Source organism: Macaca nemestrina, chromosome 12, assembly GCF_043159975.1.
Source record: "Macaca nemestrina isolate mMacNem1 chromosome 12, mMacNem.hap1, whole genome shotgun sequence".
In the NCBI taxonomy this organism is placed as follows: domain Eukaryota; kingdom Metazoa; phylum Chordata; class Mammalia; order Primates; family Cercopithecidae; genus Macaca; species Macaca nemestrina.
The window spans coordinates 75,716,441-75,731,865 of NC_092136.1; the positions used below are offsets into that span (position 1 = coordinate 75,716,441).

General features: G+C 39.5%; 1 protein-coding gene across 12 annotated transcripts in view; it reads left to right on the plus strand.

The window, feature by feature from the left end:
* The window catches only part of LOC105468784 (EMSY transcriptional repressor, BRCA2 interacting), a 107,007-nt gene extending 100,034 nt beyond the window's left edge, over nucleotides 1-6,973 (plus strand). For all 12 annotated transcript variants that reach the window (XM_011719125.3, XM_011719128.3, XM_011719131.3 and 9 more), the window contains one exon: nucleotides 2,469-6,973. In XM_011719125.3, coding sequence (XP_011717427.1) covers nucleotides 2,469-2,663 — 195 coding nt within the window. In that variant the 3' untranslated portion in view covers nucleotides 2,664-6,973. The remainder of the gene's footprint in view (nucleotides 1-2,468) is intronic.
* Nucleotides 6,974-15,425: the final 8,452 nt, after the last annotated feature.

The following is a 15,425-nucleotide window of genomic DNA, read 5'->3' on the forward strand; positions in this document are numbered from 1 at the left end:
TTTGTGATTTTTTGTATTTTCCCCTGAAGAAGTAAGGTGTGGTGGAAAAGGAATGGTTTTCTGACTTTGCCATTCATTGTATGATTTTGGGCAAGGCTACTTAACGTCATTTTGCCTTGGATTTCTCATCAGTAAAATGGGAATCAGTAATGCCTACTTTACAGGATTAATACAAGGATTACACAAAATCAAGCACCTAGCACAGTACGTGGCTCATGGTAGTTGTCTAACAGATGGTAACTATTACTGTTTTTACCAAAATTATCATGCCTACTGGGGGCTTAGATTCCTATACTCACTAAATTAAAAATCATTTTGAACAGCTTATTTGGGAATTATTTTTCTGCACTTTATAAACAGGAGTGAAAATGTAATTTGCTTCATGTATCAAGGATGATAGTTAATGGATAGGTTCTTTACAGAATTCACAGCCAGCTTTTAGCATGTCCCATGTGCCAGGTGTGCTATGTCAGAGGTGAGGACAGCAGAGTGATTAACAACCAAATGTTTGGAGTCAGAGATCCCTAGATGTGATTTCTACCTGTACCTATTATGTAACAGTACTGTGGGTTTGGGCAACTGAACTAACCTGTATATCTCTGTTTCTTTACCTATGAAGTGGAAACATTAACATCTACTTCACAGGGTTGTTTTAGGATTAAGTGAGAAAATATATATAAAGCACCTGGTCAAGTGTCTGTGTAGAGCAATGCTCAATAAAAATAGCTCCTATTATTATACTCATCATTAATATATTGTTAGAGCATTTTCAGGTCTTATTAGTTATGTTTAGCTTTGATCTGAAGTATTGATTTGCTGAGTCCTGTAAAGTGCTTTGATTCTAGAAGAATGCTCTATAAAAATTCAATGTGTTTGATATTAAATACTTTGAATGAAAAGCATTGCTCTTTGTGGACAGTATGTATTTTATTCATTGGTTGGTTCATTCATTTGTTTATTCCACATGTATATTTAACTACTGTGTTCCAGGCACAGTGCTAAGTGCTGAGAATAGGGAAGTAAACAAGATGTATCTTCTATTATAAAGAAGTCTATATATGTGGAATTCATAGACTTTTAGAACTGCAAGGATCTTCACAGTGTATCCTCCAAATTTCTTATTTTACACAAGATGAATGTAGGGCTCAAAGAAGTAGAGCGACTTACTCAGAGGCCCACAGCAAGCCAGAGACAGAGCTGAACTTAAAATCCAGGCCTCTTGACCTTGTCTAATAGTCTTACACAATTGTCAGGTATGTGGAAGAAAGGAGCAGAAACAAACAAACAGAACTTTGTGACTCCAGAATCAATGCGTAGGCATCTTGCATTATTTTCTTGATAGTGTAATTTATATCTTTCCCCAGTAAAGGGTTATTTTGGTCAGGTATATTTGCAAAGTGCTGATATTCAACTTTGCTCTGGGGATTTTAATGTTAAAAATGTATATTTATTCATCAAATGTTTATTGAGCCTCTGCTATGTGCCAGGCCTTGTTCAAAGCTCTGGGCATCTAGCAATTTATTAAGATAGTCAAGATCTGTGCTCTGTCCACGTTCTACTGGAGCTTATATTTTAAGAGTAAGAAACAATTTAACAGAAGATAAATGCAATGAACAAAAATGTGACAGAATGTAATAGATATGGGGGTGGGATGAACCCACTACTTTTGGGTTGGTGGTCATGGAAGGAAAGCTTTTCCAAGCATTTGAACCAAGTTGCAGAGCCAACCATGCCATGATTTAGAGGAAGAATATTCCAGGAAAAGGGGAAGGACTAGTACAAAAGCACTAAGGTACAAGTGAGTTTGGCATGAAACTGGTAGCCATGGTAAGGTGTTTGGTTGTATAGCGAGTACAATAGGAAACAATTTTAGAGTTTTAAACAACAGTATGACATGAACTGATAACCTTTTTAAAGGATGTCTAATATGGAGGAAAAAGAATCTGACAAGGCAGTATACCTATGATATCTACTTACACAGAGGCCTACAGCAAGTGTTCTGCTGGTACTCGTCTTGCAGATAATAAAGGGAAAAATTAGGCTACATTTACATTTGCTTAATAATCAAATGAAAGCTTCATTCAAAGTTCTCCTCTTGAATTAGGCAATAGATTTCAGCCTCCTTGTTAGAAGAGGCACCATAAAGGAGTGCAAAGATGGCTTTCAGTTGTACAAGATTTGGATTTGAATCTTGGCATTAACCAACTGTGTGGCTTTGGTTAAGTCACCTACCCTCTCAGTTTCCTCATTTGTAAATGGGAATAATAATGTCATTACAGTGTTGTCACAGGGATTAAGTAGAATATGATGTGTGAAAGCACCTTGCACAGTGCCTGGCATGTAGTAGTTGTGCAGTTGTCCAATAAATGTCAGTTTTCTTTTCTTTTTTTTTTTTTCTTGGTGTTGTTGAGGAAGTTATTCTGTTACCTTTTCTTACCATGAAGATTCTCCTGTGTCTTCTCTTCCAGGCCATTCCTCAGTATGCTATTCCTTGTCACTCCAGCTCCAATGTGGTGGTGGAGCCCAGTGGGCTTCTTGAGCTAAACAACTTCACCAGTCAACAGCTGGATGATGAGGAGACAGCAATGGAGCAGGACATAGACAGTAGCACAGAGGATGGAACTGAACCCAGCCCTTCTCAGAGCTCTGCTGAACGGTCCTAGTGTTTGGACACAATAGTGCACTTTAAAACCTGCTTGGTTACCAAGTGTCCAGGGAAACCCTTGTATTTTGATGACTAAAAAGAGCACTTTGCCTGTACTTAGGCTGTGGACCCTAAAGCAGCAGTGTTTCAACAAGATATTGCTGCAGGAGCAGCATTTTAAAACAAGATAAAACTCACAGGGGAATGTACTTTTTAAAAAAAAAAATGAAAAAGAAAAAAAAAAGCTGCACATTTACAGTGACTTAAGACCTGGTCTTCTTTCTCTGTTGGATCATGGCCGGTGAAAAAGTTTTGTCTTGCAGTGGAAAGAGACTTCCTGTGAATGTTTCTCAACTGGTTTCTACTGAGCAAAATACCATCTAAAAGGAGTATGTGAATAGTTGTATTTTGAAATGATGTGTCACGAAAAGTTTTTTAAAAACTTGTATGTTTTTGCAAATCCCTGGAAGTGTTGAATTGGTTAAAATTTTACATTTGCTCAGTTCATAATTAGTTTATAAACACCTAGAATAATACTGGCACTAAAGAATCCTTCTTGGATGGTAGAAATCAGATCCCTAACCAGTGGGAAGTACTTTTTGGGTGGCTTGTGCATTCTCATCAGTTGTGTGCTAATTTATTGTATTGTTCCTTTGTGCTCTAAGCAGCACACTTGCCTTCTATTTATTTAAGTGTAAACATTTCAAAGCAGGCCGTACTCCTTCTGACAAATTTCTTGTAAACCAGGATTGCCTACGCTTTCCACTGTCGTCTGTCCCCACTTTCCCTCTTCCTTTAAGAAAACGTACTAAGAAATGTTTCATTGTGAAGCAGAGGAAAAGAAACATTTTCAGACCTAAAGGAAATGTTCGGTCATGTTAAGAAAACAAATTCTTCATTCATATGATGCTTTCTTAACGTTGAAATTGCACATTCACATTGGACTGAGACTTTGAAAATAACTTTTACATACTTTTGTTTAAGCCCCTTTGAAATGTGTAAAAAGTTCATTTACAGTTCTAAATGTAATGTTTTTAAGCATTCTACCTTTTTAGGACACAGTTTGTTGAAGCAATATGTTTTGGTCTTGTGATCACTGTCTGTCACAAGTAGAGTGAAAGGGGTAAGGGGGTGGGAGGGTAAGAGTTTTGACAAGTTGTGGCAAAGGAAACTATACTTTTCATTTTTTAAAATGTAAATAGAAAAGTTTTTAACGGTTTTATATAGATTTCACTATAAATAAGCATTTTAAGACTGACAAATGTTGAATTGTACATACATTTATCAGCATAACTGCCCAGTTTTTTTGGTGCTGAAGTACTGTAAGTAGAATTCATCAACAGTCTCCTAATTTTTGCATCTACATCTGGGGGGAAAAAAGCTGTGATACTGTAGTTAATAAATTCCCACTAGAGTGACACTCAAGATTTAAACACAAGCATTCATAAGATGCACTGATCTCTGGTGGTTGTCACTAGTTCTGCTAGGTGATAATGATTTACCCATAGATGGAGCTGTTGGATATTATTTTATTGTACAAATTCATGTTTAAAAACCTTTGTGACTGTTTCTAGTTAAGTAATTTTTTAACCTTTCTTGGGTCATAGACTTCTTTGGTAAACTATGAACTCTCACCAAAAAGATATACATGCAACATGTTAAATACATGTTAGACTTTGCATACAATTTTAGGGGCTCATGGGCCTCTAAGCCTATCCATGTATTCCAGGTTAAGCCCTCTGTTATGGTCAATCCATTACTTACAGATGTAAGTTTTTATAAAATAAAGTATCTTTTAAATATTCATGGATCAAGTAACAAGAGCAAACTTGAATAAAGTTATGTTCTACATATTTTGGCAGCATAGCATACCTGTGTCCCGTGAGAATTTAGCCTTCATATGTTTCTGCAATTGGAATGGCAAATAAAACTGCCATCTTCTACATTTAAAAAAAAAATTACAAATACTAAGAAATTATCAAGTGAGATTTGAAATTTTTCTTTTAAAGGTGGTAATTCGAAATAGAGCATGCATTCATTTATTTATTCAACAAATATTAATTGAGCATCTTCTGTATGACAGCATTCCGTGCACTGGGGATACCATAGTGAACAAACAGGAAATCCTATCCTTATGAAGTTTATAAACAGGGCTTCCTGCTGATGAAATGGATACGAGGAATGAAGATAGGAGAAAATAAGAATAATACTTAGGTTTTTTTAGTAAGTGGATAGATGATGATGCCATATATGGATTTTCAGACATCCCTTTACTGAAAGTCTTAGCATTATATCTATTAGTATTCCATATTTAAGTACATAATTTAAAAGTAATTTAAAGTCATCTCTTTGAAGAATGTTAACAAATTACAATGCAAATGCTACAGTATTTTTAGAATCCTAACAACTATTAGGCAGTGATAAGAAAAATCCATTTGGTTTAAAGTAAACTTTAATAAGTGCCTGGTATTGCAGATGCAGTTTATGGTGAACTTAGAGGATTAAAAACAAAAGGGGGCGTCATTGAAATATCCACATGCCATAAACTCACCCATTTAAAGTATGCTGTTTAATGGTTTTAGTATATTCACAGAGTTGGGCAACCGATTACCGCAATCAATTTGAGAACATTTTCATTAATCACAAAAGAAATCCTGAACTGAAACCACCACCACCATCACTCCAGCCCTGGGTGACCACTCATCTACTTTCTGCCTCTTATGGATGTGCCGTAAGAAATGTGGACATTTCGTATAAATGAGATTATATACTATGTGGTCTTTTGTGACTTCTTTCACTTAGCATATTTTCAAGGTTCATCCATGTTGTAGACTGTGTCAGTACTACATTTCTTTTTCTGGCCATTCCATTGTGTGACATATATCACATTTTGTTTATCCATTTATCAGTTGATGGATATTTGCATTGTTTACACTTTTGGGCTATTATGAATAATGCTGCTATGAACATTAGTGTACACGTTTTATGTATTTTCAGTTCTTAGGGGTATATACCTAGGAGTGAAATTGCTGGGTCATACAGTGACTGTTTAACCTTCTGTGCAGGCGCCAGACTCTTTTCCACAGGGACTGCATATCAGCAGTCTATGAGAGTTTCAGTTTCTCCACATCCTTGCCAACACTTGCTGCTATTTGTCTTTTTATTATAGTCATCCTCATATATGAATTGTAAAGTGGTACCCCATTGTGGTTCTAATTTCCATTCCTCTGATGGCTAATAATGAGCATCTTCATGTACATGCTGGCCGTTCATATATCTTTGGAGAAATACCTATTCAGCTTCCTTGCCCATTTTCCAATTATTTTCTTTTTTCTCATTTTAAATTGAGAATTTTTGAAGTACAGGAAATACTACTAGTCTTAGGAGAAAAGTAATGTTTATCACCCTTAAAATCCTGGGTTGGGTTCTAGTTCTTCCTCTCTGATGTAACAAATTACTTAGCAGTATTAAAACAGTACAGCTTCATAATTGAAAACTTGCTTTTAATTACATTTCTTTCTAAGGTTCTCACAATAGCCTGCTGAGGTAGGAGACTTAGTACAAAGGAAATAGTAGTCAGGTAGTCTGGATTTGACCCTTAGGCTCTTCTGTGTATTGATCATGTGAATTTTAGCAAGTCACATTTCCTCTCCAAGTCAGTTTCTCCATAATAAAAGTGAATATTTCTAACCCCGTGGGATTATTATGAAGAAAAGATGAAACAGTACATGTAAAAATGCCAGTGAGAGTCAGGTGCTCAGTATTTTTGAGTCCAGTAATTACACCACTCCCACTTTATAAATAGAAAACTGAGGGTTCAAAGAAGTTAAATGATGTACTAAAACTCAGATTAAATGCTAATGACATCATGCTGAGTCATGAATTACTACCTTCTCTAGAAGGAAGTGTTTTTGCTACCAAGCAGGATTGGCCATTGAAAGGATGGAGGAACTCGGTGTTGGACTATTAACATGTCTACTAATAAGCCTTGGGTGCCTTTACACAGAGGTGCTCAATTCAGGCCTTTTTTTTTTTTAGTTTAATTATGTGTCATAAATCCCATGTATGAGGAAGTGGAGTGAAAAAAAGCACTGTATAAGCAAGACCTTTCCCAGAAAGGATATTGAAAAAAAAATCTGCTGCCTCTGCTTGCAGGTTCGTAAGCTTTAAGTAAGCAAGACTTGACCTATATATTGAAAAAGAAGAATTGAAACACAGGATCAGATTTGTAATTGTGAAAAGTCTTGCTCTGCCTTCTTCCCTCTTCCATGCTCACACATCACATACGCACTGTAACTGAAAACATATAACTGCTTTTTTTTTTTTTTTTTTTTTTTAAACCAGACAAGCCCTGTGAGCTTGGATCAGCTCTAAAAGGCATAAAACAGCAGAGGACAGAATGAAATAGTACTACGTTATCTGGTTACTTAAAACTGATAGATAAGCAATCTTCTCTCCAAGTGGTTCTGTCTGGTGTCCTGACTTTTCTTTCTCTGTCTTGCAACAGGTAGTTAATGAGCTCTTTCTGTGTGCAGACATTGGGGATACAGTTGTCAGCTAGGTAGGAAAAGCCTCTATTGTCATGGAACATCCAGTCTAGTGAAGGAGACATGTTAATCAAGAATTAAAACTAGATGTATTAAATGTTAAGAGCTGTGATGGAGAAATGCATAGTGTTGTGATAGCATATCAATGAAGAGGTTAGGGAGAGTTTCTCTCAGGAAGGAATGCTCAAGCTGTGATCAGAAGGAACCAGAGGAATTAGGATGTAACTAGACAAAGAGGAGGGAGATACGTTGTGAAGACAGGACAGCAGATGCAGAAGTCCTGTAGTGCAAGAGGCATGGTGGGAGGGAAATTTCAAGTAGGCCAGTGTGGCTGCAGCATGAGCAGCAAGGGCAGCATGGTGGGAGCAGATGGTGATAACCAAACTATATGAATCTTGCAGGTTGTGATAAAGGTGTGTTTGTCTTTGTTCTTGAACAATAGGAAGTCATCAAGAAGTTTAAGTCACTGGAGCTGGCAAAATGAATTAATACACTTAGAAAATATTTGGAGTCTTGCTTGATTAGATCGGAAAAATGTATTTGACATTTCTTTTTTGATAACAGTCTTATCTCCTTATGTCCTTTTCTCAAACATCTTCAATGGTTCCCTAATACAATGGTACGAATCTAGCATTTAAGGCTCTTAAAGCATCATTTTCTAGATTCATATTCCCATTTTACTACCCTGACCTACTGCCTACCTCCCCCACCACATACACAATATGCTCTGCATTTGAAAGTCTCACCCATTTGTCAAAGTCCAGCTTGAATTCCACCTCCTTCATTTAGACTGCCCAGATCTCTTCAATGAGAACTCAACCCACCCCACTCCTGGGTTCTTCTAGCATTTGGAGAGAAACACATGCTTACTTTGCACTTACCATTGGTTACCTGCTATGAATTATTTGCAGTGCATAATGATCCTCTTTTGGTGTAAGAAATCACATTTTATTTTTTGAAGTTACCAAGTACTTTATATGATACCTGATGGGAATTCCAAGTGTCCACCATCACTCAGTGTGTGGGTTCCTTTGTAGTCCCACACAATGTGCCTGTCAGTCCTCGAGATGCATTATTTTAGGGAGTCATTCTAAGAAAGTTTTTTTCATCCTAAAATCATAGACACTGAGCTTTCTTAGTTCTTTTTCTCTTATGCTGTTGAATTAAATCTCAGGCTTAATGTTCAAGTTAGAAAAGGGTTTAGTGAAATCATAAATAATCTTGATAAGATTCACTCTCTCATTCAACCCAATACTGTTCCTATTTAGTCCCCCACAGGATCAACTGCTATTTTCTTGCATGGTGGTATTCACCAGGGTTTGTACTTAACCCACATCCCCTCTCACTAAGCACAGTCTTCCTGGGACTTTCATCTATGCTATAGCTTCAACTTCCACCTATGTATGGGTTAATTAAGTCATTGAATATTTATTGAGTGCATGTGTCTCAGGCAGTGTTCTAGCTACTAGGGATACAGCAGTGAACAAAATACTAAAAAAGTACCTGCCCTATGTAGCTTACATTCTAAGCAGGCGATATATAAGTTTAAAATGCATAGTATCTTGGTGATAATAAAACAGTAGGGAAGAAGAACATGAAATTCCAAGATGCGTGTGAAAATTTAGATAGGTTATACAAGGAAGGCCTTACTGAGAAGGCAACAACAACAACAACAAAATGGAAGTGAGAGAGCTAGCCGAGCTGATGTCTGCAGAAGGTGTTTCAGGTGACAGAACAAGTGCAAAGGCCCCAAGGAATGTGCCTCGTGCGTTCAAAGACGGAAGAATGAGACAGGATTAGAGTGAATGGGGAGGAAGGGAGGAGTAGGACAGAAGGTGAAAACTGGAAGCATTTCTAGTTTTCTGAGTGTCATCATAAAAGGGAGTTGAATTTTGTCAAATGCTTTTTTTTTTTTTTTGCATCAGTTGAAACAATGTGGATTTTTTTCTTTATTTTTAATTATTTATTTATTTTTTTGAGACGGAGTCTCGCACTGTCACCCAGGCTAGAGTGCAGTGGTGTGATCTTGGCTCATTGCAACCCCTGCCTTCCAGGTTCAAGCGATTCTCCTGCCATAGTCTCCCAAGTAGCTGGGATTACAGGCGCCCACCACCACACCTCGCTAATTGTTTTTGTATTTTTAGTAGAGATGGGGTTTCACTATGTTGGCTAGGCTGGTCTCAAGCTCCTGACCTCATGATCTTCCCGCCTCGGCCTCCCAAAGTGCTGGGATTACAGACATAAGCCACCGCGCCTGGCCCCTTTTCTTTGTTTTTATTAATGTCTTTTGTGGGCAGCATATTGGATGATGGTTTTTTAATCCATTCTGCCATCTCTTGTTTTGGATTGGAGGCTTTAATCCATTTACATTTAATATACTATTGGATAAAGAAAGACTTCTACAATTTGATATTTGATTTTCATACGTCTTTTACCTTTTAAAATCCTGCATTTCCTTCATTACTGTCTTTTGTGTTGATATTTAAAATTAATCTATTTTTATTTCTTTCTTTAAAAAATTTTTCTCCTAACCTCTGTGTTGGTCAATTTTGTGTTTGTTTTTTTGTAATGAAATGTTTTGATTCTGTTCTTATTTCTTTTGTGGCTATTTTTAAGATATTTAGGTATTTTCTTTGTGGTTACCATGGGGGTTAAATTGAACGTCATGAATTTACAGCACACTAGTTGAATTGAAACCAACTTAACTTCAATAGCATACAAAAAATTCTGCTCCAGTGTATCTTTGTCCCCCTTTTATGTTGTCATGAATTATATCTTTATGCATATGTAACCAATAACAGATTTATAATTTTTTATTCATTCATCTTTTAAATTATGTAAATAAGTGTCTTTTAACTCTCCTCCAGGTTTTTCTGGGCTTTTAGTTTGTTTCGTTGGTTGATTATTTGGTTGAAGGCTGTAGTAGTCCATCTGTCTAGTGACTTTTTCTACTTATTTTTTCATAGATTGTATTCCTTTTCATGTGTGGTCACTGGTCACTGAAGTTGCTCTGTCTTAGCTTTTGTCTAACTAGTGTTTTGACAGATTTCTTTGAATGACAGGACCTAAACAAAAACACCTCTCTTAGTCTTTTCAGGTTGCTTCTGTTCTCTGGCTCTCCTTCAACACTTATGCAGACTTCCACTGAACCTACGGACCAACCTGTAGTGAAAGTTTGCGGTCTTTGACGAAGCTTTCTAAATTCCTCCATATACAAGGGTGCTTTGGAGTCCCCTAATTTCCCAAAGAAACACTCTCCTTGGCTTTTTCTTCTAGGCTTTTGGCAGTCTATTATATGTTGCAGCCAAAATCTAATCTTTTGCTTCAGGCATCTGCACTTTTTTTTTTTTTTTTTTTTGTGAGTCTTGTAATGTTTATAGAGTACTGTCTTCTACTTTTCTGGTCTGGGTACATTCTGCATTAAGCAAAGCAGACTGTATCTTGCATCAGTCCTTCGAATAGCCCTGAGATAGATTAGAGCAGACCTACACAGTAAATTGAGAATGGTGTCTCCTCTGCCCCTTCTAGAAAGAGGGACCAGGATCCACAATAGAATGTGGGCTGCCGTCTTTAAGACTGCTGCCAAGCCGGGACTAGGGCAAGGAGTAGTAATGCTACACAGCTTGCCTGTATCATATTTTTTTATTGTGGTAAAATATATATAACATAAAATTTGCCATTTTAGTTATTTTTATTAATAAGTGTATAGTTCAGTGACATGAAGCACATTCATGTTGTGGTGCAACCATCACCAATATCCATCTCTGGAACTTTGTAATCAGCTCAAACTTCTTTAAACAATAACTCCTCATTCCTGCCTGCCCCAGTCCCTGGTAATCACCCTACAGTCAGGAGTTGCCCTCTTCTTGATTCAGTGTTCAGTTGTTGCTATAAACCTTTGGCTGTTTTCTGGAGTTCTGACAAAGTTGGTTCTGATAGTTTCTGCTTGTTTTTTGATATTTCTGTGAAGTTGCCTACCCTGCCATTTTGCTGACATTACTATTAATGCCAAGGTTTTTGTTCTGAGCACCTTGGAAGAAGAGAATGGCTATTAACTTAGATGAGAAAGACTGTGGGAAGATCTAATTTGAAGAGTAGAATATCAAGGTCTCAGTTTTAGATATATTAAACTCAAGATGCCACTGGATATCAAGAAGAGAGGTCAAGTAGACAGAAAAGAGGTCTCAGGACTGAGCCTTGGGGTGGTAAGGACATGGGGGTCAGGAAGATGAGGCAGAACCAGAAAAGACTGAGCAGAAGTAGCCAGAGGATGGAAGGTAAAGTTCGAGATTGTGGTGTCTCGGAAATATGTAAAGAAAGTGTTTCTGCTGCTAGTCGAGTAACATGAGGACTCATGGAGCTTGCCGTGTGGAAGTCATTGGCAATCTTGGGAAAAGCAGTTTTGGTGGAGTTGGAGGAGAATGGGAGGAGAGAATTGGAGACCAAGAGTACAAATAATTTCATGAGTCACTGTACAGAGGAGCAGAGAAATGGAGCAGTTGCTGGAAAGGCAAGTGGGATTAAGAATTGTTTGTTTAATGTAAGAAACTGGGATTCCTGATGGGATTGATCCAATGGAGAGGAGAAAGTTTGTGATGCAGGAGCGGGGAGAATTGCTGGTGCACTGTCCTTGAATAATGGGAGGGGACAGAATCTAGTAGAGGTGCTGGATTCATCTATTAGAAGAGGAAGAAGCAGGTAGGTATACATTTGCTTCAATTTTCTGATGACTCTCAAATACACATCTGCAATTGCTCTCTTCTTTGAGCCAAAACGTACTTCCTTGGGACATCCCTGACTGGATTTTCTGAAAGTATGTCAGCCTCAAGTTGTCCCAAACCAAGATCAACCCCTTTCCTTTCAACTTACTCTCTCTGCTTGTTACTCCCGGTCCATGGCAGCCCATTCATGCTGAGAAGAGGAAGGGTCAGTTTTTTCAGTGAGGTGGAAGCATCAAGAAAAAGGCAATTCCAGAGCTGAGGCTGGAAGATGGGTAATCACGTGGGAAAAGGTAGGGAAGAATGAGACAGGCAAAGCATCAACGGTGGGGAGGGACACTGAGCTTGGGTTGGGGGATGACTGGGGGGCCTTGAGCTCAGAGCAGTCACCTAGAGGCTGTTACACTCCCAGATGCCAACAAAGCATTGTCAGGGGTTGTGGAGTTTCCCATAGGTTGTTATGTAATCCAAAAGGCTACTTGTCTTGAATTTTTCTTCCAGAGCATTACATTGTTGTTCTGCCAGAACCCTGCAAGCTGCTTCCACCTTCGGACCTTGTGCCGGCTGTTCCCTCTTCATGCAGTTCCCTTCCCTCTGACTTTTGACCAAATCCCCCTCTCACCCATCATCTCCGTGCTCACCTCTTGGGACACTTCTCCAGAGTCTTTCTCCTTTAGCCTCCTCACCTCTCATTTATGGCTTTTCTCATTTGTTATCCCAATTTTTGCTCTGTGAGGGTTTTCCTCTGAGGGTTGAATTCATCTCATGTCCTTAGAACAGGGCTTGGCATGGAAAAGGCAACAACAAGTTTGTTGATTGACTCTACAAAAAAAAAACCCAAACTATCTCGGTCTTAGGTCTCTGCCCACAGGTGCACAAATGCTTACTAACAAGTAAAGCCCAGAAATAACCTCCTTTCAGGCTGTTTTTAGATGAGGATGTTATTGTTGTGAGGCGCGTGTGTGTCATCCATTCTGGACTCAGGAGACAGTGCCCATCTCGGCTGTCATTTGTTGTGTCACTTCAAAGTGCAGGAAAACCATGGGTGGTGATTTTAGAATCTTATTCAGAACCCTCAGGGAATGAGTCATTGTGCATTGACGACTTTTCCGGATTGCTGCAGTTCAAATAAATTAAGCAACAGGACATTATTGTTGTTGTTATTGTTGTTAATTTTAACTATTTTCGAAGGTAAATTTCAGAAATGTATTATCATGCTTTCCTCAGTATGATTCTACCATCTCTTGTTTCTTCAGAATCATGATGATGAGCATAGTTATAATAATTTTTCAGCTCAGCAATGAGAATACAGAGCTTTGCTGGCCTCTCCCTGGAGTGGATCTGGACCACAGCCCTAACTATATGGTGGAGGGAGCTGAGCTGCCCCAGAAATCAGAGGGATAAGTCAGGGAAAGAGGCAGGCCCAGACCCCAAGCACAGGGCCAGTGAGTCCCAGGCTTCAAGTGCACCAGAGTCCCCTGGGGATCTTGTTAAAATACAGGTTCCGATCCAGTAGACTCAGATTCCTCTGCAGGCTGGGATCTGAGTTCTGCATTTTTAACAAGATCCTGGGCGATGCTGGTGCGGCCAGACCACAGACCACCTTTTCCATATCAAATCTTTCTGTATCAAGTTGACCTCCCGAAGGTTTTCTTGTGATCTTGAGTGGATTTTGCTGGGAAGCTTATCTTTCTCTGGGGTTTCTTACACATACCAGGTGGACTCTGGTGGTAATAATTCTTCTAAAGTTTATAAAATGGTCACCTATTTCTCTTCATTCTCCCAATTGTCCTAGGAGGTAAGTTAGCACCCTTTTACCAACTGAGACACCAATTCCTGACATCACATGGTTCCCAGGAGATGGAGGCAGAGCTCATGGCTCCGTGTCTAGTGCGCTTCTCACCCCTTTCTGCTGCCTCCCCTCCTATCTGTGCTCTGTGCCATATATAGCCTTGTGGACTGTCGGTGCTGTGGGGAAAAGAATTGTGTGTGTGCACAGATGTGCATGCCTGTGTTAAAAGGAAAGGCTGATTAGCAACAGCTGTAGCACATGGGGCCCATGTAGTCTCACTTGGGATACCCTTTTGCAGAGACTGACATTTCCTCTCTGCTCCATCTCCCAGTACCAATGAAGCCCTGGCATCATACTGTATGGGTGAAATACTGTGTCACCAGCAGCAGCGGTCCCTGCAGCACGTGCTGAGATGCTGTTGCTGCCCCACCGTCACCCCTTCTCATTTGGCGGCAGGCTGGTTGGACTTGATCTGCCAGCATCTGCTTTCTCTGGCCACTGGGGCTGCTTTGCCCTGTACAAGGCATTGAAGTGTTGGGAAATTAATGCCCCTCAGTCAACCAAGGGCTAATGGAAATTGATGTAAAATAATCAAGCTCTTCTAAGTAAGGATAACTCTGTGGCGTTTTCCCCCACATCAAGCCTCAGTTACTGTGGTGACTTGCTTGATAATGTCTCACTTCCCCACTGCCATAATAGTAGTTCCTGGGATCCCTTCCTTTGGGATCCCTTCCTAAAGGAATGACTTGCACTCAACTCCTTGTCTTAGGGTCTGCTGGAGGAACCCAAATTAAGGCACTTCTCCCAACCACTCTTTCTACTGACTTACATCTAAACTCATATGCCTGATTTTCCTCTCGTCACAGTGGAGAAGTATTCCAGTTCCTGGTGGGGTGAGACCCTCCATGAGGGGCCTGGATCGCATCCTTACAGCCTTCTCAAGGTTTCCCTCTTGACATTATTTCCCTTCTCCGTGGCATCATCTTTCCGTCTCCCTCTCGCTTCCTCTTGTCTCACTTTTCTCCTCCTCTGTCTCCCTCTCTCCTAGAATATGTCAACCTAGAAACAGGCCCCGAGATGACCCCTCAGGCCATGGTCTTCTGATTCTAGCCAATATGGAGCAATAGTGACTGGATTTTCTCATGTGCCTGAAACAGCCATAGCAATAACAACAACAACAACAACACTATATGACACCGTGGTTGTCAAGACACTGGGCCTCAAGCAACAGCAGCCAGAAGATGGGAAAGAAACAGGGTGAAGAAGTCTATGATTGCCCTAGCACAAGAGGGAGTTTCTAGGCCATAGCATAGGGAAGAGAACCCAGGTAGAGCCTGGTGGGCTCCGTAAATTGAGAAAACTGGACTAAGAGTCCAGAGAGACCAAGGTAGTTAGAATGTCCAGGGAAAAGTAGTAAAGGAGAGAGCTTCACAGAGAGAGAACTCCTGAGATTTACAGTGATCCACGCATGCTTGTGAAGAAATATCCAAAGCTAAGGGAAGCATCACCGGAACTAGAGGAAATCATAGCTAGCACTCACACAGGGCCATAATAGTGCCTGTTCCCACCGGTCAGTCTGGAAAACTTCATGCTTCACACGACACTGAGTACAGTACTCAGGAGGGTTTTGCCTCAGTAGTGGGTAATAGTAAGCCCTGGACTAACTGCTGCTCTAGTCCTTCCTAACAAATCTTAAAAGAAATAGCAAAATGATCAAACTGTTT